Source organism: Mauremys mutica, chromosome 12 (assembly GCF_020497125.1).
Source record: "Mauremys mutica isolate MM-2020 ecotype Southern chromosome 12, ASM2049712v1, whole genome shotgun sequence".
NCBI classification, from domain to species: Eukaryota; Metazoa; Chordata; order Testudines; family Geoemydidae; genus Mauremys; species Mauremys mutica.
The window spans coordinates 68,321,865-68,349,650 of NC_059083.1; the positions used below are offsets into that span (position 1 = coordinate 68,321,865).

At 50.3% G+C, this 27,786-nt stretch overlaps 2 protein-coding genes and 1 long non-coding RNA gene across 8 annotated transcripts in view; 1 reads left to right on the forward strand and 2 right to left on the reverse strand.

Moving 5' to 3' along the window:
• Nucleotides 1–558, reverse strand: part of LLGL2 (LLGL scribble cell polarity complex component 2) — a 52,855-nt gene extending 52,297 nt beyond the window's left edge. For all 3 annotated transcript variants that reach the window (XM_044982730.1, XM_044982728.1, XM_044982726.1), the window contains exon 1: nt 413–558. The gene's annotated coding sequence lies outside the window, so the exon portion shown is untranslated. The remainder of the gene's footprint in view (nt 1–412) is intronic.
• LOC123345710 lies at nt 449–7,973 on the forward strand. The gene is made up of 3 exons (XR_006572856.1): nt 449–741; nt 2,156–2,232; nt 7,948–7,973. It is a non-coding gene; the product is annotated as an uncharacterized LOC123345710 (long non-coding RNA).
• The window catches only part of TSEN54 (tRNA splicing endonuclease subunit 54), a 30,602-nt gene continuing 6,187 nt past the window's right edge, over nt 3,372–27,786 (reverse strand). Inside the window, exons 3-13 of one of the 4 annotated variants that reach the window (XM_044982733.1) lie at nt 20,984–21,070; nt 18,042–18,206; nt 17,271–17,334; nt 17,034–17,117; nt 15,199–15,297; nt 14,081–14,133; nt 12,727–12,825; nt 10,528–11,177; nt 9,867–9,927; nt 8,631–8,747; nt 3,372–4,800 (exon numbers count right to left, since the gene is read on the reverse strand). In XM_044982733.1, the coding sequence (XP_044838668.1) occupies nt 4,650–4,800; nt 8,631–8,747; nt 9,867–9,927; nt 10,528–11,177; nt 12,727–12,825; nt 14,081–14,133; nt 15,199–15,297; nt 17,034–17,099 (1,296 nt within the window). In that variant the 5' untranslated portion in view covers nt 17,100–17,117; nt 17,271–17,334; nt 18,042–18,206; nt 20,984–21,070 and the 3' untranslated portion in view covers nt 3,372–4,649. Of the gene's footprint in view, nt 4,801–8,630; nt 8,748–9,866; nt 9,928–10,527; nt 11,178–12,726; nt 12,826–14,080; nt 14,134–15,198; nt 15,298–17,033; nt 17,118–17,270; nt 17,335–18,041; nt 18,207–19,012; nt 19,155–20,983; nt 21,071–27,786 lie in introns of those variants that run through there. The other 3 variants (XM_044982731.1, XM_044982732.1, XM_044982734.1) reach the window with 3 other exon arrangements.

Genomic DNA, 27,786 nt, shown 5'->3' on the forward strand with positions numbered 1-27,786 from the left:
AGCCAGCGCCTACCTGCTGGGGCAACTTCCCATCACCTCTCCCCCGGCCTCCCGGAGAGGAGCGGCAGGCCCAGGGGAGCGCTCCCCGGCCCCGTCGCAGGGGATCCAGGGTTTCTCCCCCACAGCGGTGCGAGGCTCAGCGCGCCCCTGGCTGACCCCAGGGGCGGCCTCAAGCCCGCCCCCGGCCCGGGGTCCCACTCCGCGGGGCCAGCCACGATCCCGCCCGCTGCCCGGCGGAGCCCCGCTGGCTCACAGGCCCAGGGCGGGACCGCGGGCGGGCGGGCAGGTGAGGGCCCCGCAGGACCGGGGCGGCCCGGCACCGCGCCCCCCCCCCGGCCCTCAGCCCCGCGCCCACTGACCGGGGGGGGTCGGTCCTTTGTGCCCCTCCCCCCCGGCTCGGCCCCCCATTCACCTGAGGGGCGCTGGCTGGACCGGCCGGGCCCGGAGGAGGCCGCGGGCTGTGGTGTCCCCTGCAACCGGCTCTTGGGCCACGGGCTCCTCCGCTAGCGCCGCCGCCGCCTCGCCTTCCCGGATACCTCCCGGAGGGGGCGGGGCTCACCGGATATGTAAATAACTGGGCGTGGCCACGCCGCTCCTTGAGCCCCGTCCGCCCCATGTGCTCATGAATAATTCACACGGCCACCTCCCTCTCCGAGCCAATCAGGAGGCAGCAAGCCCAGCTCATGAATACGGCCTCAGGGCAGCCGCCCTGTTCAAATGGAGTTGACTGTTAATACAGCGGTGAATATTAACAAGCTAATTGCTATTGATACAGGGTGAATGCTAATAAGCTCATGAATACTAATGAGACGTGGCCCCGCCCACCCCGCTGTACTTTGGCTTACCTGCCGGCCGCAGCACGCCGCCAGCCTCGCCCCGTTTCCATCCGCGCCCACGGAAGCAATAGCCACTAGGCAGCACTGCACCCCGTCCAGCACCAGCACGGACAGGGAAAAGCCCAGCACGCAGGGCCGGACCCTGGTCCCTGAGCCCTAGGGAGACCACATAGCTAGTGTGAAAAATCAGGACGGGGGGGGGGAGGGAGTAATAGGCACCTATATAAGGCAGAGCCCCAAATATCAGGACTGTCCCTATAAAATTGGGACATCTCTCACCCTAACGGGCCCTCTCCAGTCTCACACCAGTACAACTGCCCTAGTGTAACTCCTAATTCGAGATCAGAGCCAGGCCCTAAAGCACAGGGGTTACATGGCACAGGACAACTCAGCCCTAACTGCATGGTGCTACACACATCTGCTAGGGTAGGGAAAAGTGACAGGCAGAGTGTGGTCAACTTGGCATCTAGCTAGTCTCCAAAAAGGAGGTAAAAGTAATTTCTGGTAATACACCAGCCCCTTCGCTCCCACCAGCCTTACTGCTTTCCCAGGCACATCTTTCTATTTTAAAAAGAAAATATTTTACCCTCATCTTACCTGCACTAACCACAAGGGAAATTAACTATACCGGGTAGATTGTGAGAAGGGGATGTATGCAAAAGGGGCTATCAAATGCAGCCAGCAAACTGCAACATCTCTTTGTAACAGTGATCTCAGGTGTTACTTTTGGATGGAGCACGTCAGACAAAAGGGATTTTTAACAATGTCCCTTCCCATCCACAGGGACAGTCAATTTATGGGGCACATGGCTGCTCATCCCCACTTCACAGTAAGGCACATGTTTAGGCTGACCAGATAGCAAGTGTGAAAAATCTGGACAGGGGGTATGGGGAGGTAATAGGTGTCTATGTGAGAAAAAGACCAAAAAATTGGGGCTGTCCCTTTATAAAATCGGGACATCTGGTCACCCTACATATGTTCAAATCTATCCCTGCCTAAAAGATTCTTGCATTGTTCATAGGTGGACAAAGCTGATTGGCTGATGATTAAGTAATGATTTATAATTATGCCTGTGATGAGTCAGAGACTTGGAGGTAGCTAGGCCACAGAGAAGACCTGAAGGAAGCAAAAGAAATAAAAGGGATTCAGAAATTTAGTTTCCACAGAATGATGGAGCTGAAAGCACTATTCCTCTATGGGGTTCTGTCCTTTTCATCTTGTTTTTTACAGACAGCTCTAGCATGGAGAGTGAAGCTAGACACAGGAAATAACCCTGCCTATCATTCACTTTTTTTTGTTTTGTTTTTGTAAACCTTTAGAGAAAGTTGAACACTCTAATCAGCATCCTTGGAAAGATCACATGGCTAGAAGCACCAGGATTGCTAGAAACATCAAGGTATGTGGCTTCATCACAATTTTGCTGAAGAGAACCCATGTCCTAATGTGAGGGGACATTAACTGGTCCAAAATACATGCTATCATGCCACAATGCTGCAGAATGGCAGTCCAATTTTTTAGGTTGCAATGGTATGATGCTGCAACAGGCATTGACCCTATGGGACAAATTCTACAAAGTGGCCACTTTTCATCTGTATTTCAAAAGAGATTAGAATTAATATGGCCCTTTCTAGCCCCCGGCTGCCAGCTTGCTGCAATGTCAGATTGTTCAGTGGCATGGGCAGGAGGAGAGTCTGGATATCCATCTGCTTTGTGCTCCAACTCTCATACAGGCATCCAAAGCAGCTGAGCAATACAGCTAGTTTCTCAATCCTCTCCAAAGTAGTTATTAGATTGTAATTGTTTTGTGCTGAGTCAGAGAGTCTTGTCTACCCCAGCGAAACTTATCCCATAGCTCTTGTGGAATCCATCAAATTTTGCCTTGGAAAGCAAAAGTAAGAAAGTGCACCTTTGAAGTCAACAGGAATTGGGTTTGCTTAACTCCAGGGATAAATTTGGAGCTTTTTTTTGCTCTGAGAACAGGCAGATCACAGGAGCTCTCCCCACACTGCCTGAAACATGCAAGAATGCTGAATGAGCAGAATGGAGCTGCCACCAACCTTGTCCATCCCTTCACATCCCCTAAGCAGGCAGAGGCACCCTTATTTCCTTCTAGTGGCTAGGAAGGTTCATGGGGGGTACGGGAGAGAAAGAGGGTAAATATTAGGTCAGAACCCCAGCCGGAGCAAATCAGCATCTTCTCTACTGAAGTCAGTGCAGCTATGTCCACTTACACCAGCTGATGATTTGGGCCAACTTGTCAACTAATCACAGGGATACACAAAGCAATCAGGGCAAGAGCCTCTGCCATCGCACCGTGGCACATCTGGCACTACACAAGGAAGACATGCCATGCTTAAAGCAGCATAGCATTAGGATTCCATGCCCCAAGGACCGTGCATGGACTCCCAGGGACTTTGGCTCTGTATGACTGCATTCAGTGACAGCGCAGTTCCACAGGCTGCCCTCTCACAGGACAAGGCACTACAGATCCATTTTCTCAGAAACACTAATAAATAAATACCCACACTTAGGGGCTTCCATTGTTGGAAAAGATTTTTTTTTTATTGCTTTAGCCTTCGACCCAAAAAAAAAAACCCACCCAAACATTCTGTATCAAATAAAATGCATCTAAAACATTTGCTGTAACACTTCTTAAGAAAGCTGCACCCTGAGCACAATAGTGTTAGGAGTCCCTTTTAGCCACAGACCAAAACTTTCTGGCACTAGTCACACATTGGCATTTTTGCATAGAAGTTAAAGAAAGTTTGGTATCAGGAGATTCAGTGAGAGGGTTCCCATGCTGACAACAGTTGGAAGGCAATTGGGTGATACCATCAATGGTATAGGATAGTGATCCTCAGCCTGGAGCACTAGACTCACAGAACTACCAGGCTCAGCTTCTAGGGAAGTTGCAGGTTTAATCAGAGCTCCTCTCACTTGCAAGAGAGAGTGAGAAACATGTACCTGCATCCAGGAGAAAGGGCGTCAAATGGAAACGGGGTCACACTATTGTAATGGTGAGATGTCTTGACACTGTGCTGTAGTTTTAATAGGGGATGACGCCGTGTTGCAATGACACATCTCAACACAAACACCATACTACAACGTTAGCATGTTCCTCTGCAGTGACTCCACTGGCTTACAAAGTAGCTCTATAAGGTTGAGGATCACTGGCAAGGAGCATTCGCCCAGGACTACGATCTCCTGCTGGCATATAAATATCAGGGCAAAGCCAGCATCATCATTTCTCTAGCAGATTTCTGTTGCCTTGCCTTTATTTCTAGCACACCAATACTTTGCTAAGGATTTTATTAGATGGGTGCTGGTGCAGTAGAATAACAGAGGCTTGCTATACCATCGACTGACCTGGTTAGCTTATGAGTCTGATTGATCTACAGCAATGGTTCTTAAACCATTCATATGTTGTATTCAGACTGGCCTAGCCCAGTGGTTATCAGAATACCGTGTGTGGATCTCCAGTGAAGTTTGTTGACAAGGCCCACAAGGACTGAGAAAATGTCATGGGGAAGTGGTCCGTAGGACAGTAAGAGCTGGAGAACCAGTGGCTTAAAGAACAAAGCAGTGCACCTCCAGCTAGGTGCTTGTTTGTTTGAAGTGTATCTTGCTTTTACGAATGAGCTAGTTCCTAGCTGGCTGAGGCCTGTAGCAGTGGATAAGATGGTTATACCTCCTGCATGCAGACTGGTTATCAGAGATTCTATTTGATATAATAGTCCATGAATCAGGAAATTAAGTCTTGAGTAAAGTCCCTCACCCTTTGCTCCAAAGCCATTTCTCCAAGGGATGGTAACTTCAGTGATAAATATCAACAGGCAGCTTGAACTCCTTGAAAGAGTAAAAAGCAATGTCTCCATTGTCCACCAGTGCAAAGACCACTGGGACATCCTCACTCTGATAGGCAAGCTGCTTCACTGCCCTCAGGGATGGGATCTGCTCGTCAAACCTGCAAAAGGAAGAAAGCTGGTCTTTCTCAAACCATAGGAATATTTACAATGCCAGCCACCCTGGTGAGTGTTGCCTATCAGAGACACCCACAGAGCAGCGAAAATACACTCCAAGGCTCGGAAAAGGGCTTCTCTCATATTTAATATGAACATAAGAACAGCCATTTTGGATCAGATCAATGGTTCATCTAGCCCAGTATCCTGTTTTCAAACAGTGGCAGTGCCAGATGCTTCAGAGGGAGTGAATAGAACAGGGCAATTTATCAAGTGATCCATCCCTTGTTGTCGTTCCAGCTATTGATAGTCAGAAATTTAGTGAAACACATAACATGGGGTTGCATGCATGACCATCTTGGCTAATAGTCAATAATGGACCTAGCCTCCATGAACTTATTTAATTCCTTTTTGAACCCAGTTAGCCTTTGGCCATCCCTTGGCACCAAGTTCCACAGGTTGACTATGCATTACCTGAAGAAGTATTTATATTGTTTTAAACCTGCTGCCTATTAATTTCATTGCATGACCCCTAAGTTCTTGTTACATGAAGGGGAAAATAACACTTCCTTATTCACTTTCTCCATTCATGATTTTATAGACCTCCATCATATCCCCCCGCTCCCTTAGTTGTCTCTTTTCTAACCTGGACAGTCCCAGATTTTTTACTCTCTCCTCAGATGGAAGTTGTTCCATACGCCTAATATTTTTGTTACCCTTCTCTGTACTTTTTCCCATTCTACTATATCTTTTTGGAGATGGAATGACTAGAATTGCAAGCAGTATTCAAGATGTGGGTGTACGATGGATTTATATTGTGGCATTATGATATTTTCTGTCTTATTATCTATCCCCTTCCTAATGGTTCTTAACATTGTTAGCTTTTTTGACTGCTGCTGCACATTGAGCAGATGTTTTCAGAAAACTATTCATGATGACTCTATGATCTTTTTCTTGAGCAGCAACAGCTAATTTAGACTCCACCATTTTGTATGTATAATTGGGATTATGTTTGGTAATGTGGAATACTCTGCGTTTATCAATATTGAATTATCTGCCATTTTGTTGCCCGGTCAACCTTTACAATCTTGAATAATTGTATCATCTGCAAACCTTGCCACCTCACTGTTTACCTCTTTTTCCAGATCGTTTATAACTGTGTTGAACAGCGCCTTGGGGACCCTGCTATTTACCTCTCTCCACTGTGAAAAACTGATAATTTATTCCTACTAGGGCTGTCAATTAATTGCAGTTAACTCACCTGATTAACTAAAAAAAATTAATCGCAATTATTCGCAGTTTTAATTGCACTGTTAAACAATAGAATACTAATTGAAATGTATTAAATATTTTTGATGTTTTTCTACATTTTCATATATATTGTATTCTGTGTTGTAATTGAAATCAAACTGTATATTATTTTTTGTTACAAATATCTGCACTGTAAAAATGATAAACAAAAGAAATAGTATTTTTCAATTCACCTCATCGAAGTACTAGTGCAATCTCTGTGTCGTGAAAGTGCAATTTACAAATGTATATTTTTTTTGGTACGTAACTGCACTCAAAAACAAAACAATATAAAACTTCAGAGCCTACAAGTCCACTCAGTCCTACTTCTTGTTCAGCCAATCACTAAGATAAACAAGTTTGTTTACATTTACAGGAAATAATGCTGTCCTCTTCTTATTTGCAATGTCACCAGAAAGTGAGAACAGGCATTTGCATGGCACTTTTGTAGCCAGCATTGCAAGGTATTTACGTGCCAGATATGCTAAACATTCGTATGCCTCTTCATACTTTGACCATCATTCCAGAGGACATGCTTCCATGTTGATGACGCTCATTAAAAAAAAAAATGCGTTAATTAAATTTGTGACCAAACTCCTTGGGGGAGAATTGCATGTCCCCTGTTCTGTTTTACCTACATTTTGCCATACATTTCATGTTATAGCAGTCTCGGATGATGACCCAGCACATGTTGTTCATTTTAAGAACACTTTCACTATAAATTTCACAAAATGCAAAGAAGGTACCAATGTGAGATTTCTAAAGATAACTACAGCACTTGACCCAAGGTTTAAGAATCTGAAGTGCCTCCCAAAATCTGAAAGGGACAAGGTGTGGTGCATGCTTTCAGAAGTCTTAAGAGAGCAACACTCCAATGCAGAAACTACAGAACCCGAACCACCAAAAAAGAAAATCAACCTTGTGCTGGTGGCATCTGACTCGGATAATGAAAATGAACATGTGTCGGTCCGCATTGCTTTGGATTCTTATTGAATAGAACCCGTCATCAGCATGGACACATATCCCCTGGAATGGTGGTTGAAGCATGAAGGGACAGATGAATCTTTAGTGCATCTGGCACATAAATATCTTGTGATTCCGGCTACAACAGTGCCATGAGAACACCTGTTCTCATTGTCAGGTGACATTGTAAACAAGAACCGGGCAGTATCATCTCCTGCAAATGTAAACAAACTTGCTTATCTGAGCGACTGGCTTATCAAGAAGTAGGACTGACTGGACTTGCAGGCTCTAAAATTTTACATTGTTTTATTTTTGAATGCAGTTTTGTGTGTGTTTTTTTTTACATAATTCTACATTTGTAAGTTCAACTTTCATGATAAAGAGATTGTACTTGTATTAGGTGAATTGAAAAATACTATTTCTGTTTTTTGACTGTGCAAATATTTGTAACCAAAAATAAATATAAAATGGGCACTGTACACTGTGTATTCTGTGTTGCAATTGAAATCAGTATATTTGAAAATGTAGAAAACATCCAAAAATATTTAAATAAAATAGTATGCAATTAATCGCACAATTAATTTTTTTAATCGCTTGACAGCCCTAATTCCTACCCTTTGATTCCTCTCTTTTAACCACTTGCTGATGCATGACAGGGCCTTCCCTCCTATCCTAGAACTGCCTACTTTGCTTAAAAGCCTTTGGTGAGGGATCTTGTCAAAGGCTTTCGGAAAGCCCAAGTACATTATACCCACTGGATCATCCTTGTCCACATTTATTGACCCCTTCAAAGAATACAACACGGGGGAGACATGATTTCCCTTTACAAAAGCCATGTTAACTCTTCTCCAACATGTCGTGTTCATCTATGTGTCTAATAATTCTGTTCTTTTTTACAGTTTCAACCAATCTGCATGGTACTGATCCTGCAATAAGTTTTAGGCAGGTGCAGCCCTATACCCATATGGAGCCCTTGCAGATTTGCATAGGCTGAGGGATCTGCTGCACAGGGCTCACTGCAGGACCAGAGCCAAAGGGTTAATATTCTGGTCCTTCTGTTCCAGCTGCTACTTGCTTTGGGAGGGCAGTTACCAATTGTCTCTGTGAACCAGGACATGGTACCTCAATTAAATAGTATATAGTTATTTCTTGTTTCTACTTAAATAGTGAGCTTTTTGGGGCACAGACTGTCTTTTTGTTCTAGGTTTGTAAAGTGCCTGGCACGAATGAGGTCTTGGGCCATGTCCGGGACTCTTAAGTGCTGTCGTAATAAAAATACTAAATAATAATATCAGCACCATTTAGCTGCAATATGATGACAACCCAAAGTAGGGGCCAGGTCTGAAGCTGGGGTGGAGGGTGACCAGGCAACAGATTCCAACAAGGTAAGGGAGAAAATAGTGAGAAAACCTTGGCAGGACCATTTTAAATGATGACTGCCTGATAATCCAGCAAATACACAAGATCCTGCAGTCAGTAACTTTGCACTACGGTTTAACTTTCCATAGCAGCAATACAGGGCACTTCAAATAATTGCACACAGAAGCACTCATTAATAACAGCCAGGGTACGTGGCCAGTACCTCCGCACACACATCCTGGCATACGGCTTCCCAGGATTGTTCTTCTTGAAGTTGGCAACTGCATCTGCTTGATACACACTGAAGTCTATCTTCATGCCCTCCATATCCTCCTGCAGCCTGTAGGATGAGATACACATGCATGCTTGGAATGACATGTCACAGGACTCTTGACACCTCCCAGGCTGCAGATGCATCAGAGCAAGGAGCGAGACCAAGTCTTTAAGTTGGCCTACCTAAAACCCTAGGTCCTTTGCCTCCCAGGGACCATTTAGAATCTTTCTTCTTAGGCAAAACGGCCAGTCCTGGAGTTATTCTGGAAGGGTCTGATCCAAAATCCATTTAAGTCAATGTAGAGACTCCCACTGATGTCAGTGGGCTTTGGATAAGGCCGTAAGTGCTTCATCCTGAAAGATGATGAGCCCCCTTGGGATCAAGCCCCCACTACAGAGCAACTCCTTAACCAACTAGCACCGTTTCCATGTGAAGTGGAGAACCACACACAGCTTCCCGATGCAAGGCCTGTGTTCTAATGGGCCAGCTCCAGCACCCACACCTTGCATGCTACTCTCTCTCTGTGCCCCATGGTACAGGCACCACAAGCAGAGATGCACAGTCCAATAGATCCAAATACAAAGCAGGTTGCTCGGACACCCATCTGCATCATAGCACTAGTGCAAACTACTAGTGTGCATTGTTTGTGTACTACAGACCTGTGCAAAACCATCACACAACTCCTCCCAGAGAGGAGCAGAGCCAGAAGGTCAGAGGATTAGATTTTAAAATCTCATTCAACTCCAGAGCCTGCAGCTGGGATGGAAGAGCATCCCAGGGCCAATACACACATTGATGGAGCACTGGAAGCCCACGAAATGAGTAGGCCTCAGTGCAGAGAGGGAATGTAAGGGATGAAAGGTTCACTGCAGTATGACGGACTTTGCCCATGCAGTCTAATGAGAGCTTATACACCAGTGCTGTAATCAGCCTGGAACATAACTGATTTGCTGCTGGATTCTGCTCCAGCTCCTGCATGGTAACATGGCATTGCATGTCCATGTCAGCCCCTCAGTAAGGATGTACCCAACCCACGGGAGGAGCACTGGGAAGTACCTTTTGCTCCCATGCGCCAGGTACATTAGGCATTTCTAAAGCCATTGTGGAGAACACATCGCATGAGGAAAGACAATGTTTTGTTGAGTTAGACCCATCTCCCCTAGAATCTACTGGCTCAATACTAACCGGGAGGCTCCATCCAGGATGTGGGAAGGCTGCAGCACACTGATCTGCTGGAGGACAGCAGCTGGTGGAAGAAAGAACAGGAAAGGTTCAGACTCTTTAGTTCAGTCTGTGAGGTCTTCTCTACACTCACGCACAGCCCAGGTTAGACTTGGATTGTTCCTGCACCTCCCTTCTGAGCCGCCCTCCTTCGACAAGGCAGCCACATCACCCTCCCCTCTTCTTGCTACTTCAATGATTTTTACTTCCCCTGTCTCCTTTCCTTAACTTGCCTGGGCAAATACACAGCCTCAGTGCCAGCAGGGACTGCCCTGCTCCCCCATAATTCCAGATGAAAAACAGCCTAATGGGTCATAGAAGGAGAGATGGAAAGTGCTGTCTAGTCTCTCCCCTGGCCAGTGCAGGGCCATTCCATACTCTGCTCGTCCAGGCCGATGCCATGAGGCTTCCTCTGCTTCCCATAGGTAACTCTTCCCCATCACAGTTAGGATGTTTGTTCTGATATTCAGCCTACATTTCCCTTCCTTCTGTTCCCTCCAGTTGCTCCCAGGTGGTCCATGGTGAGCAATCCCTCCCCCCGCATACTCGCAAAGGGTCATGACATCCCCATGTAAGTCACCGACTGGCCAAGATGTGTTAAGTTCTTTTCTTCCAGGTCAGATACCTGCTGAGGCCACTTGATCCGGCTTCACCAGTGGGGTGACAGGCTGGTCCCACAAGTGCGAAGGCCGCCTCCCTGCCCTCCGCTGGCTCCTCTGCTTCAGAAGCTCCTTGTATTCCTGCCAGTTGGAGCAGCGCCTCACCTCCCTGTCCGCACTGACACTGCTCTTGTATCTGCGCTCCCTCTCCCGCTGCTCCCGCTCCTTCCGTGACAACTTCTCACGCTTCAGGTTGACCAGCTTGCGCCAGCGGGTGACGTCGGCCTCCCGCCCAGCTACGTTCTCTGGGAGCAGTCTCTCGTCAGGCTGTGGCAGGAAGGTGTGTGGGCAGTCAGAAGCCATGTTGGGGAAGGCGATTCTGGTGAAGTCCCAGCGGGGCAGGTGGGTGCCACTGCAGCTGTCCCCAGCAGCCTTCCCATAGTCTCCAGCCTGAGACTGTGAGCAACTGGGGGGCTTGCCCAGTTGTACTGCATCAGTGGGAACTTGGGCTGACTCCCCCTCTCCACTGGCAGGATCTGGTTCTTTTGACTTCTCTGACAAACAGCTCCCCCCAGAGGCTGGGTGACTGGGACCACCACAGCTGTCACTGGCCTTTTCTGGGGTCCCTTCACCTTCTGGAGGATTCCCAGATGCCTTCAGTTTCTTGTCTTGTAACCTTAAAACAGAAAAAGGGGCTACATTTAGAATTTTGCTCCCTCAAAGTCCTTTCAGCAAATGTTGCCCCCCTCCATGGGTAACAAGAACAGTGTGGTTCCTGAGCAAGAAAAGGGGAGAAGGCTAGAGGATACTGGGAGCCCAGGAAGGGGCCTGCACATGCTCATTAACAGGCTCTTCCTTAGAACTAGGGTCTTTTTGCTTGCGTGAAGTATTCTGCAGCATTTTGGTGCTTCTCAGAGTGATGGATGGATAGTGCTGGCTAAAGACAAACACAGAAGCAGAAAATGCAATGCAAGTGTCCCACACAGCTCTGTAAACGCACCACAGTCCTGACCTAGGGCACTCCCTGCTGTTCCCATCCTGGTTCCTCCTCACACAGTTCTGCCCATGCCCTCAAGCCTGTCTGGCAGCCCCTACCTCTGCTATTCCAGCCCTGAGCAGGCACTGACAAATGTACCAATGGAATGGAGAGGGTTTAAAACACAGATATAAAATTCTCCAGTTACTAGGCTGAAACTGTTACGCAAGATTTGATCCCAGGTCTCCAGACCTGAAAGGCTAGTTCGTAAGTCCACAGTTTTCCTCTAATGGCTTTCTGAAATTGCATCATAACCCCTATTGCACTGTGTTTGAAAGATACTTCCGCACCAGGAGTGACCTGGACTGATTATTCTGCCCTTCCCTGTTTCTAAGTCTGTGGTGCCACCTACTGCTAATTGTGTTAATAAATAATAATGTATTATTAATTGCATTACGGTAGCAGCTCCAGGCTGCCATCATGGATGCCCTTGTTCTAGGCGCTGCACAAACACAGAACAAAACAACTGGTCCCTGCCCTAAAGAGCTTAACCACAGCAGAATTAACACTAGAAGGCTTCCGTTCTTCAGTGGCTGCTGATCAGTGCTTTTTCGGAGCTCCTTTAATGGTGCCTTATTTCTTTAGATGTGAAAAGGAGAGAGAGGAGTTTCCTGCAATTTGCTTCTAATATAGAGACCTCTCTCTTTCCAGTCAAGGATCTCACAAACCGACCACCATCAGCAGATGGGACTAAGCAGACAATCTTCCCCCTAGTTCAGTTCAGCCCTTGTGAAGAGTGGACGTGATAAGGGGGATGCACTGCAAAGGGTCACTACGACCCCGGCAGTGTTTGGGTGGAAGTGAAACAGCTGCTTTCAGGCAATTTACCAGGGAGAAGAGGGGTAGGAGATGTAGTGACATAGGTTATGTATGAGCCGGGGCTCGAAGCCAACACTGGAGGAAGAGAGGGCATGGGGAGGGGAAGAAAAGCCATGAATGCATCCGTTGTGAATTGATCGGGATCTGATCACTCGAATGCTGTTTCCAATGACATTCGGGCAGATTACTAAACTCAGCACCAGCACCCTGGATGGCTTGCAGGGACCAACAGGATGAGGCTGGTGGGGATCTGTTTGTTTCTTGCCCTAAGATGGAATGGGCAGCGAGCAACATTTTTAGCTGTGGCCCAGAACATGGGGAATGAGTTAGTCCATGAAGGGCTTGCCACAATGTGTCTGTTTTCTTTTACCAGGGGCTGGAGCTCCTCTTCCTTTTGTGATGGCGTTTTCCAGAGCTCTTGCAATAACTGTCCAGGTTCAGCTGCCTCTCGTATTGAGATGGGACAGCACTGTAATGAGGCAGAGAGACAAAGGGATTGAGGGAGAGAGACAGATTGGCAGCGTTAGAAAAACTCTTCCAATTAAAGCCATAGGAAAATGTAACAGCAAAAGCTTCTCACTGGGTATGGAAACTGCTGCAAGGACTAGGCCAGCAGAAAGAATCTTCCCCACCCCGGAGTCCAGTCCCTTTACTCACATCCACCCACTTCCCAGCTGAACAATAAGAAAGTGTTGTATTGTTTCTGGTGAATAACCCTTGAAGTGCCGGAATGCAAGGCACACTCAGAGGCTGCTCCGCTTCATCTGAGCCAATGGGCTGGGGGGGATGCATGTCTCAAGGCTCAAATGTGGGATGCTTACATGGAATTAGAGCATCCAAGAGGTAAAAGGAAAAAAACCCTATAGGGTCCTGAGGGCTGGAGAGCCTCAGTTCAGCCAGTTGATTTACCTGGGACATCTCTATAAGGAGAAGAAGGGGGGAGCCACCTGCAGGTCTCAGTGACTATTATTTATTATATGTATAGCAGGAGCAGTTAGGGTCACTAGTAGTTATGGATGAGGGCCCCATAGTGCTAGACACTGTACAAACAGCAAACCAAAAGAGCCCCCAGAGAGCTTACAGTGTAAGTGCTGCAGATCATATTAATGCTACCTCATAATAGACTTACTATTATTATTTGTATTACGGAAGTGCCTACAGGTCCCAAACAGATCAGGGCCCTATCATGCCAGGTGCTGTACAAACACAAATCAAGAGACAATCCCTGCTCCAAAGAGCTTTTAGTCTAACTAGACCAGACAAGTGTACAGAGGCACAGGAAGGTGAAGTGACTTGTCTAAGATCACAGCAGGTCAGTGGCAGAGCTGGGAATGGAATCTAGGTCTCCTGACTCCCTGTCCATTGGACCAAGCAAATGATAATACATTCCCTGAGGCTGAGGAGCCGTTGAATGTTTAAAGCCAAGGAACAGATAGTTTGAGGGGAGGAGGAGGAATGATCATGGTTTCCACCATACAGGTGAATTACTGGCTCAGCTAAGGCTTCATCTGCCAACTAAGAATCACATCTAGAGATTCCCAGACCCCTACAAAGATTTCTAGGCTTCATGTGCTGGAGCAGAGGATCTGAAGAAGCGAGCCCACTATAGCAAAGGGGAGCCTAGTAGAGAAGAGCACCTCCTCTTTGCCCTACATCCAGGGCATTCCAGCATGGCCTCTGAAAGACAGCAGCGGGGAGGGGTGAGGAAAGGAAAAGTCAGATACCTGGGGCAGAATCTCAGCACAATGTAACCCAGTCTCTTCAAGTGGCTGAACACCTTAAAAGAGCAAAGAAAACCAAGAATGTTAAATGATCACGTAAAAAAAAATCTTTTTGTTTCATATGGCAAGCTGATTGAGATACTATCTGAACGGCTGATTCAGACCAAAACCAGCTAAGCATAGAGTGTGCCCAGTCTCCAGCATTCTCCTCCACAAAAAGTACAAAAGAGATCATATGGGTAAAAATTAATTAGATGCCAAAGCACCACAACTCTGGCTAGGACTTTGCATGGTTTGAGAGCCAGCATAGCTGTGGGAGTGATCATCCACATGGAGAATATGACTGGTATAAATGCCCAGCTTGCTACAGCACCCAAAAAGTGCCAAATGCCTCCTTGGCCTCCAGTGATACAGTGGTGGAATGTTCACTACCCATGAGACTGAAGGAAAGAGAAGGGACTTTGTATAGTTTGTACCTAGTGCAAACTTGATTGATCAGGAGGAGTACTGGGATCACAGAGATCCTATGTTTGCCTCCAGCATCCTGCATTTCAGAAATCTGAAGATCTCTGTGCTGCTGCCATAGCTAGTGTTTTCCTAGCAATGGGCAAGAGCCAGCAGCAGAGTCAAAACAGGCATAATCCTTGCCAATTTCACTCTGCTAGTCTTTCTGGGCATAGAGGGGAACTGGGCTTCTGAGGAAGGATTCAATCTTTGCCTTTGCTGCTGCCGCAGAATAAGAGATTGCTTTGCCTTGCCCTGTCCTCTGTGCCCCTAGCAGATCACACCTCTTGGTTCCACAGCAGGAGCAGCACAGTGAACAAATGGCTATGATCAGGTTAATTTAGTTCTGATGCTGCTTCTGTCTATGCCACTAGGTAAAGCTCTGTGCAGTCCTAGAATAGGAGAGATCCTAGGGGCAAGGAGAGAACCAGAGCCAGAGGATAACAAAGGAGACAACTGCTTAGCTGAAATGGGAAGACCAGTGGACGAAAGGGGTGTGAAATAAATTCCACCCCCTCCCTAAATTATAGACTCCCACCACCATTTGAATGGGTGGGTTGTACCCACCCCTTACCCACTGTAATAATCACCACTGGTGTCAAATCCTTTGTGCACACCTGATACTGCAGCAGGCTCACCGTCCCTTGGGACAGCAGGGTCTCATAGGCTTCTTGTATGGACAAGGGCAGGTCCCTGTAAAAGAGCTGAACAGAGCCCTGAAAAACAGAAGCTTGGATTTAGGAACCACGGGTTGCAGGAAACCAGTACTGCAGGGTCCATGCCCATTCCTTCCTTGTGGTCTCAATAGCTGGTCTCAGCATCCAGCGGCTTTTGACTCAAACTCCAGCTTGGTGCTTCTTAAGTATCAAATTATTTTCATGTAACTTCTCCCCTACAAATCTGTGATGCCGACTCATTCTCAAGTGCACAGTGGCATGCTCCCTCTACATTGGGTCTAATGGGGTGGAGTTAGCATTGGTCAGCACTGCAACAAAACTTACTAAGCTGGGCCTTCCCGTGCAAGCGCACACATTGCTGTAACAACAATGAGGAGTCCTTATGGCACCTTAGAGACTAAAACATTTATTTGGGCATAAGCTGTGCATTTATTGTGTATACATTGCTATGTAATCAAAAAATAACTAGCAACAACCTGGGCTAGCTCTTGAGATATGCTGAGCACCCACAATCCCCAATGACCTCAGAGATGGCTATGGGCACTCAGATTCTCTCAGCCTTGGTCCCTCTAATGTTGGAGCCTGCTCGTTAGCTAAATTTAAGCTAAACCTCTCCCGTCTTGATTTGTTTGCCCACAAAATACCAAGTTACCAAGCACTAGGAAATATGGCTCCCCCATGAAATGAGGTAGATGCATCTTGCAGGTCTCTTCTGTCTCTAAAACCTACTTGATTCTGTGCCCAGCGGCACAATTTCATTTTCAAAATCAGGCCACTTATGATCTCTAGCCCTTGGCAAATCACAACCCCAAAGGAAAAAAGCCCTTGAAATCAGAGTTTGAGTGAGACCATCTGCTCTCCTGAATCCAACAGTTTATCAGAACAAAACAAGCGCATCTTTAGACTTGAATAGATGGTCTTGAGCTGATAGGATTTCTCAATGGCAAGACATAAGCCCCTCAAGATCAGAGAATGCCAACCCAGCCTTAACTGGGAGCATCAGGGCTGAGAATTCTCCGGGCAAAGAAAAAGAAACTGGTCTCTTCGCTTTCAGCCCTCTTTGACTTTCTGCGTGGCAATGTATGCCAGAAAGGGGTGCCAGGCATTTAACCACAGAGCAAGTACAGCACTGGAAACACATGTACATGCATCTCACACACCAATACCTCAGGTGCCTCACCTGGAAGGGACTGATTTGGTGCCTAATATCCCACATCATCTACAGAGAGTTAATAAAGCACACATTTTGTTCCAAAACCACATCAAGGATTATGCACCAGGATATAAATATATGATTTTGTGCCACAAATAAAGCACTAGGCAGTGCTGGCCCCTAAGAAAGGCGTGCCCTGTGCATTTCATACAGTTATTTATTTCCTTGTACTGCAGGCGGTAACCTTAATAATGAAAGACTTGTTGCACCAGAGCATGAAAGGGATGGCAGCTACTTTAGGGCATAGGCACACTGGCTCTTCTTTGAACCAGTGGCCTAGAGTTGAAAGGTTTTATCTCATCACCTACAGCCAGTCCCTCAAGAACTGGGCCTTTTGAAGATAATTGTTTATTCAGATTGTAGTAGAGACCAACATGTGCCACGTGGTTTCAGACTGTGTCCTGAAGAGCATACACAAATGGAGGATCTTGAATTACTGAGAAGGATGAAGGATCTACTGCAGGTTCCCTAATGCTCTCTCTGCCTTCCCAGCTACTATTGCTCCTGCAATGGTGTTATTCAAAAAGAATCCACTGCCCCCAAGCCTGGGCATCCTACTCACGCATTCCAGTAGATAGAGGGCTTCCTCTGGCAGCAGGCACTGTTTGCCATGCTCTGTGAACCCCATAGTGTGCCAGAACTTCCCCTGGGAACAAAAGGATAAATCTGTGATGTGCTGGGGCCATCCCCTGCCCAGAGCCAGGCTCTCTCCCACACTGGGACACAAATTAAAAATCAGACAGTCTGCATTTGCCAGCAGGAAGCGACAATATCAAACTCATAGAGCATCACCGCTTACCGCAGGGGATTTCAGCTCCACGATGCCCTCTCGTGGCTTCCATTCAGCTTTCACCAAACTTCCCCTGAGAAGTTAAAAAAAACCCAAACACATATCAGTAGACATCAGCCGCCCTTCATTTTTTCCCCCTCAATGTAATGATTTAACAAATCTTTCTCTCCATCAGCCTGTGAGAAGGCAGCAGGGTAGGAAGTTGCAAACTTCCAGAGGGAGTTCTTTGAGGCTAAAAGTGCTCCTGCCAGAAACGCTGCCCATCTGAGCCCACAGTATAATGTACAGTAACATTCTGCAGCTCCTGAAATCACTCTACACTGTGGTCCTCAACAAACAGAGCAAAGCACATTCTCTTGTAGGGGGTGTTTTATAACTGCAGAGAGGGAGCAAAGAGCGACTTGGCAGGAGGAGTGTGGCTCTAAAAGGAAGTGTGTTTTAGTGACTTGGAGACAGGAGTCTTGGGTTCTGTCATGGGCTTGCTGTGTGTGCAGAGATAAGTCATGTCACTTCTCTGCCTCAACTACCCCATCTGTAAAATGGAAAGATGTTGATAACTCACAGGGATGCTATAAGGCCTTAATATATTCCTGCAAGAGCCTTGAATGAACAGTGCTATAGAAAACCCCTGTACTATCAGCATGAATAGATCATTAGCATCCAGGGCATGACTTCTCCCTGATGAACTCCGTCACTCTGATCGTCCTGAGAGTCAGCAAGAGCCTCAAGGGCAGTGCTACCACTGAGGAACAGGATCTCAGCCCAGATGAAGGAACTTACAGCCTCTCCACGCGCTCCTCTGCCAGGAGCTGCCAGTGCTCCTCCTGGCACCGGTGCAGCTTCTCTGCCTGCTCTTCCGAGCCATCGGGGATGAAGTCCTTCTGTCCGTGTGAGTGCTGAGGAACCTTGCGGTCACGCGTCCGAGCTGCCAGCAGCTCAGCGGGACTGGGGGAAATTAAATGTTAGGAGAATATTTGGGCTGCAGTTCCTTTCCAACAAAGCTCCTGCTGCTTGATGCTGCAGGCCCAAAAGGGGGGCAAGGGAATGCTTGGCACTGTCCACCTCCCTCTGGCTGGCTCAGGGGGTTGATAACAAGTTTTCCTTCCTCGTCCAACGAGCAGGAACCAAACACTCTTTGTGAAGGGTTTTTGTACACTAAGGGGGTGCCGCAGCCGAGTGCCCAGTAAGCAGGTGACTGTGTCACAACTTTCACACCTGGCACCGGCCCCTTGGCTGGGGCTGGGAGCCGGGAGGCCAAGACCCTGAGCTTAGCCTATGGCCACACGGATAGTGGTTCCGCAGGTCGGGGTTGAAGCGCGCTGCCAGGGGCGGGTTCCCCACGCTGGGCACCTGCTCTGGGGCTGCGGTCTGCAGAGCTGCCCAGGTCCCCGCGCCAGGCCCGCTGCCAAGGGGCAACAGATTTCAGCCAAGGTCCAAACACAACAGCATGTCACGAGGCAGGGGACTCCCTGCTGGCAGCGCCACCGCAAGGGGGCTCCTTCCCTACGGGCTGCCTAGGCCTCTGGGGGACCCCCACAAGGGCCCCACCCTGCGGGGGCGAAGCGGCGCTGGCCCTTTATCAGTCCCCCCCTTCCACACACGTGTGGGGGGGGGCGACACTGGCCCTTTAACCCCCCGCCTCCCCGCGGTGCGGGGCCTTCGCAGAAGGGGGGCGGGGGCTGAGGTGCTGCCCCTTTAAGGGCCCCTAGAGCCCGGCTGCCCGGCGCAGGCCGGCCCCCAGCTGCCTGTACCTGAAGAGGCGGCCCGCGCGCGGCTCCAGCTCAGGCTCCATCCGGCCACTCGGCCCGGCCATGCTCTGTCTTCCCCTGCCTGCCGGCAGAGCTCCGCGGGGTCCTAGTGCGGCACGGGTACCGGGCGCGGAGGCGCTTCCCCTGGGTCCTAGCGCGGCCCAAGTACCTGAGCTCTACCAAGAGCCAGGCCGGGCCGGCCTTGGTGGTCGCAGTGGCCAGGCTGCCGGCCTTAGAGCGCCACTAAGCGGGGCGAGCCAGCTCACGGTGCTCCCTGCGAGAGCCACCACAGCCTAACACCATCCTCCAGGGAGCCAAGACAATCAGCTGCAGATGGGGACCCCATGGACCCTGCCCATCCCCTGCACTAAGCCCACATCCCAGGGAGCACTGGGGGTGGAGGGCTCGAGGCGAGCATGCCAGTATCTTTGGCTCCCCCTGAGGCACACTCTCACATGTGGGCTTATACCCATCTATGCACATTCATGTACAGTACACAGAGTCCTGCACAAAGGCATTTCAGGCTCCAAGTCTGTCATGCACATTCACATGTGATGATTTGCACAAGCAGCAAACAGTCTTGTGGCACCTTATAGACTAACAGACGCAGGGGTGGCTCTAGACATTTCACCGCCCCAAGCAGGGCGGCATGCTGCGGGAGGCGCTCTGCCGGTCGCTGGTCCCGCAGCTCTGGTGGACCTCCCGCAGGCATGCCTACGGAGGGTCCGCTGGTCCCACGGCTCCCCACAGGCGTGCCTACAGAGGGTCCGCTGGTACCGTGGCTCCACTGAAGCCGCGCGGGACCAGCAGACCCTCCGCAGGCACGCCTGCGGGAGGTCCACCGGAGCCACCTGCCGCCCTCCCAGCGACTGGCAGAGCGCCCCCTGCGGCATGCCACCCCAAGCACGCGCTTGGCGTGCTGGGGTCTGGAGCCGCCCCTGAACAGACGTTTGGGAGCATGAGCTTTCGTGGGTGAATACCCACTTCGTCGGATGCACAATTACATTTTGCATGCACGCTCACAGATGGATATATTCATCCCTTCACACTCTTGCAAAATGGCATGACTCATTACATGCTCACCACTAGAAGCATCTGTGAGGTCAGACCCATTGTAGTGAGGCCCCACAGCCCATCTCCTGAAAATAAATACATGACCATTGATATCCCCATGGTATAGAGGGAGGAGCAGCTAAAGATCCAGGGGGTTGATACGTCATGGCCTCTTGTTTGTTGCAGTCACTGATGCCCCTGCAGAGTGAGTGCAAAATACTACCACACCAGCATTCTCCCCTCACACCAGTGGTCATGTCTTATGCCCAGGTCACTCAGGAATAAACAACTTCACAACATGCAAGGTAGTGGAGCATCAGGTCCTGAGTGAGCAAAGCTTGTAAAATTAACACCCCTCTTGCAGCAAAATCAGGACAAAGCCCATATACAAGGGCTTGATCACACTCCCATTAAAGACAATTAACTTTAATAGAAGCAGGATCAGACCCAGCATTTTCCCAGTGACATGACTGTGGTCCATGGTGAATTTATTTCCTCGTAATCAAAGCAATCTTGACAGAATTAGGTGCTCTGGACAGATTGGAAATGTGAAAAGACAACATCTGTATGGTGCTTCACCAGCTCTTGACAAGCTTTTTTTTTTTTCAAGAATTGTTGACAATCCTTGAGGAGAGAGTGATAATTTGAAAGTAATTTCTTAACCCCTCTCATCAACTGGCAGTAATTTAGCAATTCCATAAACAGATGGTATATTCCTGCTACTTAATGAAAAATTATACAAAGTGATCAAAGGTAAGTAAACTGAGCCTGCAGCCAAATTTGGGGGAGGAGGGGATCTCAAAGGTCTTGTTTCCTACAGATTTAGTTAACACTATTAATACCAGTTTTGTAGTTTGCTGAGCCCTTTTCTGTTATCAAACATTTCAAGGCCATTAGGTGGACTGAAGTGATATAGCCCACCTGAATCTAGGATTTCATCAAATCTCAATCTAAGCAGGGTTCAATCTAGTGAGTTTGGATGGGAGACCTCCAAGGAAAACCCAGGCACTACAAGAAAGGGTTTTAGTCATTCAGTAGGTGGCACTGTTTCTTCTAAGTCAGCACTATACTAAGACTTCATTGGTGCAGTTATGATGGATGCACTGTGATGCAAATGAGACATACAACTTTGAAGTCCTCATTGCTCTTAGGGCTTGTCTTCACGGCTGAAAAGCTGTGGTTTAATTAACTAATGATATCCTGAGGTAAAACACAGTGAAGACAAGGTCCTTTAGTTTTACCGTGAGGTAAATTCACTAAGGTCAGCAGCCACGTGTGGGGGTACGTCTACACTACGGGATTATTCCGAATTTACATAAACCGGTTTTGCAAAACAGATTGTATAAAATCGAGTGCGCGCGGCCACACTAAACACATTAAATCGGTGGTGTGCGTCTATGGTCCGAGGCTAGCGTCGATTTCTGGAGCGTTGCACTGTGGGTAGCTATCCCGTAGCTATCCCATAGTTCCCGCAGCCTCCCCCGCCCCTTGGCATTTCCGGGTTGAGATCCCAGTGCCTGATGGGGCAAAAATCATTGTCGCGGGTGGTTCTGGGTACAGCCTCACCCCTCCCTCCCTGAAAGCAGCACACAACCGTTTTGCGCCTTTTTTGCTTGGTGAACTGTGCAGACGCCATAGCACAGCAAGCATGGACCCTGCTCAGCTCAATACCGCAATCGTGGATGTTTTAAACACCTCGCGCACTCTCGTGCAGTATATGGTGAACCAGGACCTTCAAACCGAGGCGAGGAGGAGGCGGATATGGCAGCGCGGCGATGACAGTGATGAGGACGTAGACACAGAATTCTCTCAAACCGCAGGCCCCGGAGCGTTGCAGATCCTGATGGTAATGGGGCAGATTCTATCCATTGAACGCCGATTTTGGGCCCAGGAAACAAGCACTGACTGGTGGGACCGCATTGTGTTGCAGGTGTGGGACGATTCCCAGTGGCTGCGAAACTTTCGCATGCGTAAGGGCACTTTCATGGAACTTTGTGACTTGCTTGCCCCTGCCCTGAAACGCCATAATACCAAGATGAGAGCAGCCCTCACAGTAGAGAAGCGAGTGGCGATAGCCCTGTGGAAGCTTGCAACGCCAGACAGCTACCGGTCAGTCGGAAATCAATTTGGAGTTGGAAAATCTACTGTGGGGGCTGCTGTGATGCAAGTAGCCAAAGCAATCACTAAGCTGCTGCTACGAAAGGTTGTGACTCTGGGAAACGTGCAGGCCATAGTGGATGGCTTTGCTGCACTGGGATTCCCTAACTGTGGTGGGGCGATAGATGGAACCCATATCCCTATCTTGGCACCGCAGCGCCAGGGCACCCAGTACGTAAACCGGAAGGGGTACTTCTTCTTCGAGTGATTGCTCCTATGCATTCCAGTTAGGTGTGCGCGCCGCGCGTGCACGGCTCTTCGGAACATTTTTACCCTAGCAACACTCGGTGGGTCGGCTGGGCGCCCCCTGGAGTGGCACCACTATGGCGCAGGATATATACCCCAGCCGACCCATCCGCTCCTCAGTTCCTTCTTCCCGCCCGTGACGGCCAGTTGGAACAGTGGAGCGCAGCTTAACTGACCTCCACTTCCCTAGCTACTCGTAGTTTCTCTCGTTCTGTTTACAGTTGTAGTTAACTTTATTTTGTTTGTAGAATAGTATTTATTTTACAGGGGTTCGGGGTTTATCCCCTTCCCCTCACCCGGTACCGGGTCCGATGCCCGGTCCACAGGGTTGTGTAATGCTCGGCCGGCCATAAGCCGCTGCCGACAAGAGATCCTCTCTTAAATGCCTCGAGGGATCTCACCACACAGATAAGTGCCGCTTTTGTGAGGCCTTTCATCTGAGAACAAAGGGGAGCGGGACTTTCCCCTCAAGCAGCTCCTGAGGGAGGCAGCTCTTGCTCCTCCGCTCTCGGCGCCGAGCGCTGGTTAATCTTCAAGGAGCGCTCCCTCGGCACCGGATCGCCGGTACCGCTAAGGCCTCTTGGCACCGACCGTCGCTGACGTCCCTGCTCCGCAGCTGAGCGCGATGCTCAGTCGGATCGCCCGGCACCGATGTCTGCCACGGCACCGACAATATCCGCACCATTAACTCCGGCCAGGCAAGAGCCGTCGAGTCCGGTGCTGGAAAGCTCCCCGGTACGGACCGTGGTCGAGCTCGCTACGAAGCTGCATCCGAGCCGCCTGCTCCGCAGCCGAGCGTTATGCTCAGTGGGATCACCCGGCACTGATGTCTGCCACGGCACCGACGATATCCACACCATCAACTCTGGCTGGGTAAGAACCATTGAGTCCGGTGTTGCAAAGTTCCCCGGTACGGACCGCGGTCGAGCTCGCTCTGAAGCTGCGTCCGAGCTGCCTGCTCCGCAGCCGAGCGCGATGCTCAGTCGGACCACCCGACACCGATGTCTGCCGCGGCACCGACAATACCCGCACCATTAACTCCGGCCAGGCAAAGCTGTCGAGTCCGGTGCGGGAACGCTCCCCGGTACGGCCCGTGGTCGAGCTCGCTATGAAGTGGCGTCTGTGGTGCGAGCTGTGGTCGAGCTCACTATTCCCTCCACGCCGGAAACATTTCCACAGCGAGGGAGTTGCTGGCGAGGGCAGAGCCTGCGCTGCCTCAACCCCCGGCACCGCCGGTGCGGGTTACATAGTCAATCGGCAAGCCTGCCTTGATCAGTCCACCCTCCGTCGGCACCGCAGAGCGGCACCGTTTACGATCGCGGTCCCGCAGATGTTCTCGGTCCCGCCGATCGAGGTCCCGACGCCGCTCTCAGTCTCGGCACCATTCTCCATGTCGGTACCAGTAGTACTCGCGGCACCGGTCAGCGTCCCGCAGCACCAATCCATCCCGGTACCGATCCCGGGCGCAGCGTCGAGTGACGTCAGTTACAGACGCAGACTCTACCATGGGCTTTTCAGCTCCTCCAGGGCCATCCAGACACGCATCAGTGTCGTTCCGTGCGGACGCTTCCTATGCGTAGGACTCTGTTTTCCGATGGGCCCTCCAGAGTCTTCCAGGAGACCTATCAGTGGTCATTCTGGACGCCTTGGGTGTCCTACCACGCCAGCGGCGTACCAGTGATCCCATCTCGCTCCGCTCCGTCGGAGCTCTGGGTGCCAGAGGTGACAATTAGCTGTCCCCCTCCGACCGGTATGGAGCAAGCCCCGGTTCATCCACCGGGCTCCCCGATCCCGCCGGATCAGGAGGTCGTCCAGGAGCGCGAGCCCACACAGGACCCGCTTCTCCCTGGCCTTTCTTCTTCCTCCTCCCTGGATAGGGGGGGCAAGAACATACTCCTCGGGCCCTCCTCTAATCCAAACGCACCAGCCCCTATATCTAAGGAGGCTAGGCGTATGGTCTTACTGGGCCGTAAGATATACTCGGCGGGGGCCCTGCAACTTCGTGTGGCAGACTGGCAAGCCCTGCTTAGCCGCTACTATGAGGCGGTTCTTCAGAACTCCCGCTCTGGCCTCGGGGGTGGCCACAAGATGGCTCCAGTTATCGAGCCTTCCCTCGCAGCTGCGGCACACTGTACAGGACTTGCCCTTCAATGACAAAGGCCTGTTCCCTGGAAACACTGGCCCTAAGCGGCAAAGCCTAGAGGGCAGCAGGGTCGCTTTGAGCTCTCTCTCTGTCGGCATACACACGCCGGTAATTCAGAACCGACATTGCCGTCCCCAGCGTATCCGCTCTTTCCCTGCGCCTTGCCAAAGTCAGTACTTTGCCAGCGGGCGTGGCTTACGCAGTCGTGGGCGTCAATCCGGACCCCAAAGGTACAGGAGGTACCTAAGGACGAAACCTATCCCCTAGGCGAAGGGAGGTCTCAGACCTATCCTAGACCTGCGGGACCGTGACAAGTCACGATGCAGATAAGTTCCGCACGGTACCCAGGGGGGACGTCAATCCCATCCTTGGATCCCGGAAACTGGTACGCCGCCCTCCATATGCAGGGCGCATGTTTCACATCACTATTTCTTCTCCACACAGAAGGTGCCCTCGTTTGGGGCCTACCGTCGTTTCCAGTATACGGCCCTCCTGGTTGGCCTCTATACAGCCCAAGTGTATGCAAAGTGCATGGCTGTAGTCGCCGCGTCTCTTCGCCACCGTCGGATACACGTTCTCCGTATCTAGACGATTGGCTCATTCAAGGGACCACCAGGCCCAAGTTACCAGTCGTGTGGGCATCGACACGGACCTATTCCCGTGTCTAGGCCTGATGATCAAGGGAAAAATCCACTCTCATTCCCACACAGGGAATAGAATTCATTGGGGCCGCCCTGGCCTCCAGTCTCTCCAGAGCCTGCTTACCTCAGCCTCGGTTTCAGGCGAGGGTAACGATTGTACAAGGCCTACGGTCCTTCCCGACAACTTTGGCTCGCACTTGCCTAGGTTTCCTGAGTCACACGGCTGTCTGCACGTTTGTAACCGAACATGCCAGGCTTCGCCTCCGTCCACTTCAATTGTGGCTCACCTGGGTGTACCACCCGGGCAAAGATACCATACTCGTGGTCGTCTCGTTCCCCCCGAGCATCCTAGGCTCCCTCGACCGGGAGTCAGCGCCCTCCCTGGTGTATCCATGGAGGCTGTTCCATTCACCTCTCGGGGTCCCTCCGGACAGACACCCCATCTCTCGGCTGGGTGCTCCCCTGGCTCGGCTTCGCACTCACGGCCTTCGGTCGGCGCGAGAGATGGCCTTACACATCAATGTCCGAGAGCTGAGACCGGTCTGCCTTGTGTACCAGGCGTCTCAGCTGGCGGATCGCCTCAGCAGATCCTTCCTGTCTCGCAAGTGGTCGTTTCCTCCGGACATTATCCATTCCGTTTTCCGGACGTGCAGTTTTTCCCGCATAGCCTCCTCGCTCTCGCGAGAACGAAGAGAGAAAGAAGTTCTCCTCGTTCCAAGGCCTCTCCCCAGGCTCGGTCTTGGGGGGGTTTCCCTGAGGCCGTGGATCAGCCATCTGCTGTACGCCTTTACACTGTTCCCGCTGGTTCACAGGGTCCTGCTAAAACTCCGCAGGGACAGAGCGCACCTGATCGTGATCGCTCCAGCGTAACCCGGGCAGCACTGGTGCACCATGTTGCTACACCTGTCGGTAGCCAACCCTCTTTGCCCAGACCCCGTGTCGCGGGATCACGGCGAGCTTCACCACCCGGACTTGTACTCCCTGCACCTCACAACAGGGCTGCTGCGTGGCTAACCCGTTCCGAGTTACGTGGTTCTGCCTCGGGTCTACAGGATTCTCCGGGGTGGTAGAAAATCTTCCACTCGGTTAATGTATCTGGCCAAGTGGACGCGTTTCTCCTGCTGCTTCGAAACACGCAATGTTTCTCCCGCCGAGGTCCCGATCCATTCCATCAGGTTCCTCAGGGCTTGGAGCGTTTATACCCCCCAAGTGGGGCCCCGCCATAAACCTGGGTCCTCAACCTGGTTCTAACCAGTCTATGCCTGCCCTATTTGAGCCAATCTCAGCATGCTCATTGATATACCTGTCCTGGGAGACGGTTTTCCTGTAGCCTTTCAAACGGCCAGACGAGTCTCCGAGATTCAGGCTCTCACAATAGGCCCACAGTATAATGTGTTCCTCTAGGACAAGGGCAGTTCTTACCACGTCCGCCCTGCCTCCCTAAGGAGGTGTCGGCCTTTTATATCTACCAGGATGTCTTCCTTCAGGTCTTCTTTCCGAAGCCACTCTCATTGCAAGGAGAACAACAATTGCACTCCTTCGACGTCCGTAGGGCGTCCGCAATCTATATCTGGCGGACAGAGCCCTCTCGTAATGCCCCCAAACCATTGTCGTACCGGCATACCAGACGAAGGGCTTACCTGTCTCCTCCTAGAGGATTTCATATTCAATGACGTTGTGCATCCGCACCTCCTGGATTTTTGGCCCATGTTCCATGGAGCCATCTTACTGCACATTCCACCAGGGCTCAGGCTTCTCTGCTGCCTTCCTGGCTCACATACCCTTTCAGGGGATGTGTCGTGCAACTCCCTGATCCTCGATCCACACTTTTGACTCATTGGTCCAAGAGTCCATAGCTGATGCAGCCTTTGGCTTAGCAGTTTGCATTCTGCAACATCTAACTCCGACCCCACCGCCTACGTAAGGCTTGGGAATCACCTAACTGGAATGCATAGGAGCAATCACTCGAAGAAGAAAAGACAGTTACTCACCTGTAGTAACTGTTGTTCTTCGAGATGTGTTGCTCCTATCCATTCCAGACCCGCCCTCCTTCCCCACTGTCGGAGTAGCCGGCAAGAAGGAACTGAGGAGCGGATGGGTCGGCTGGGGTATATATCCTGCGCCATAGTGGCGCCACTCCAGGGGGCGCCCAGCCGACCCACCGAGTGTTGCTAGGGTAAAAATGTTCCGAAGAGCCGTGCACGCGCGGCGCGCACACCTAACTGGAATGGATAGGAGCAACACATCTCGAAGAACAACAGTTACTACAGGTGAGTAACCGTCTTTTTTCAATGGTGCTGCAAGCACTGGTGGATCACAAGGGACGTTTCACCAACATCCACGTGGGATGGCCAGGGAGGGTTCATGACGCTCACGTATTCAGAAGCACTACTCTGTTTAAACGGCTGCAGCAAGGGAATTACTTTCCAGACCAGAAAATAACAGTTGGGGATGTTGAAATGCCTGTCGTTATCCTGGGGGACCCAGCCTACCCCTTGATGCCATGGCTCATGAAGCCATACACAGGCAGCCTGGAC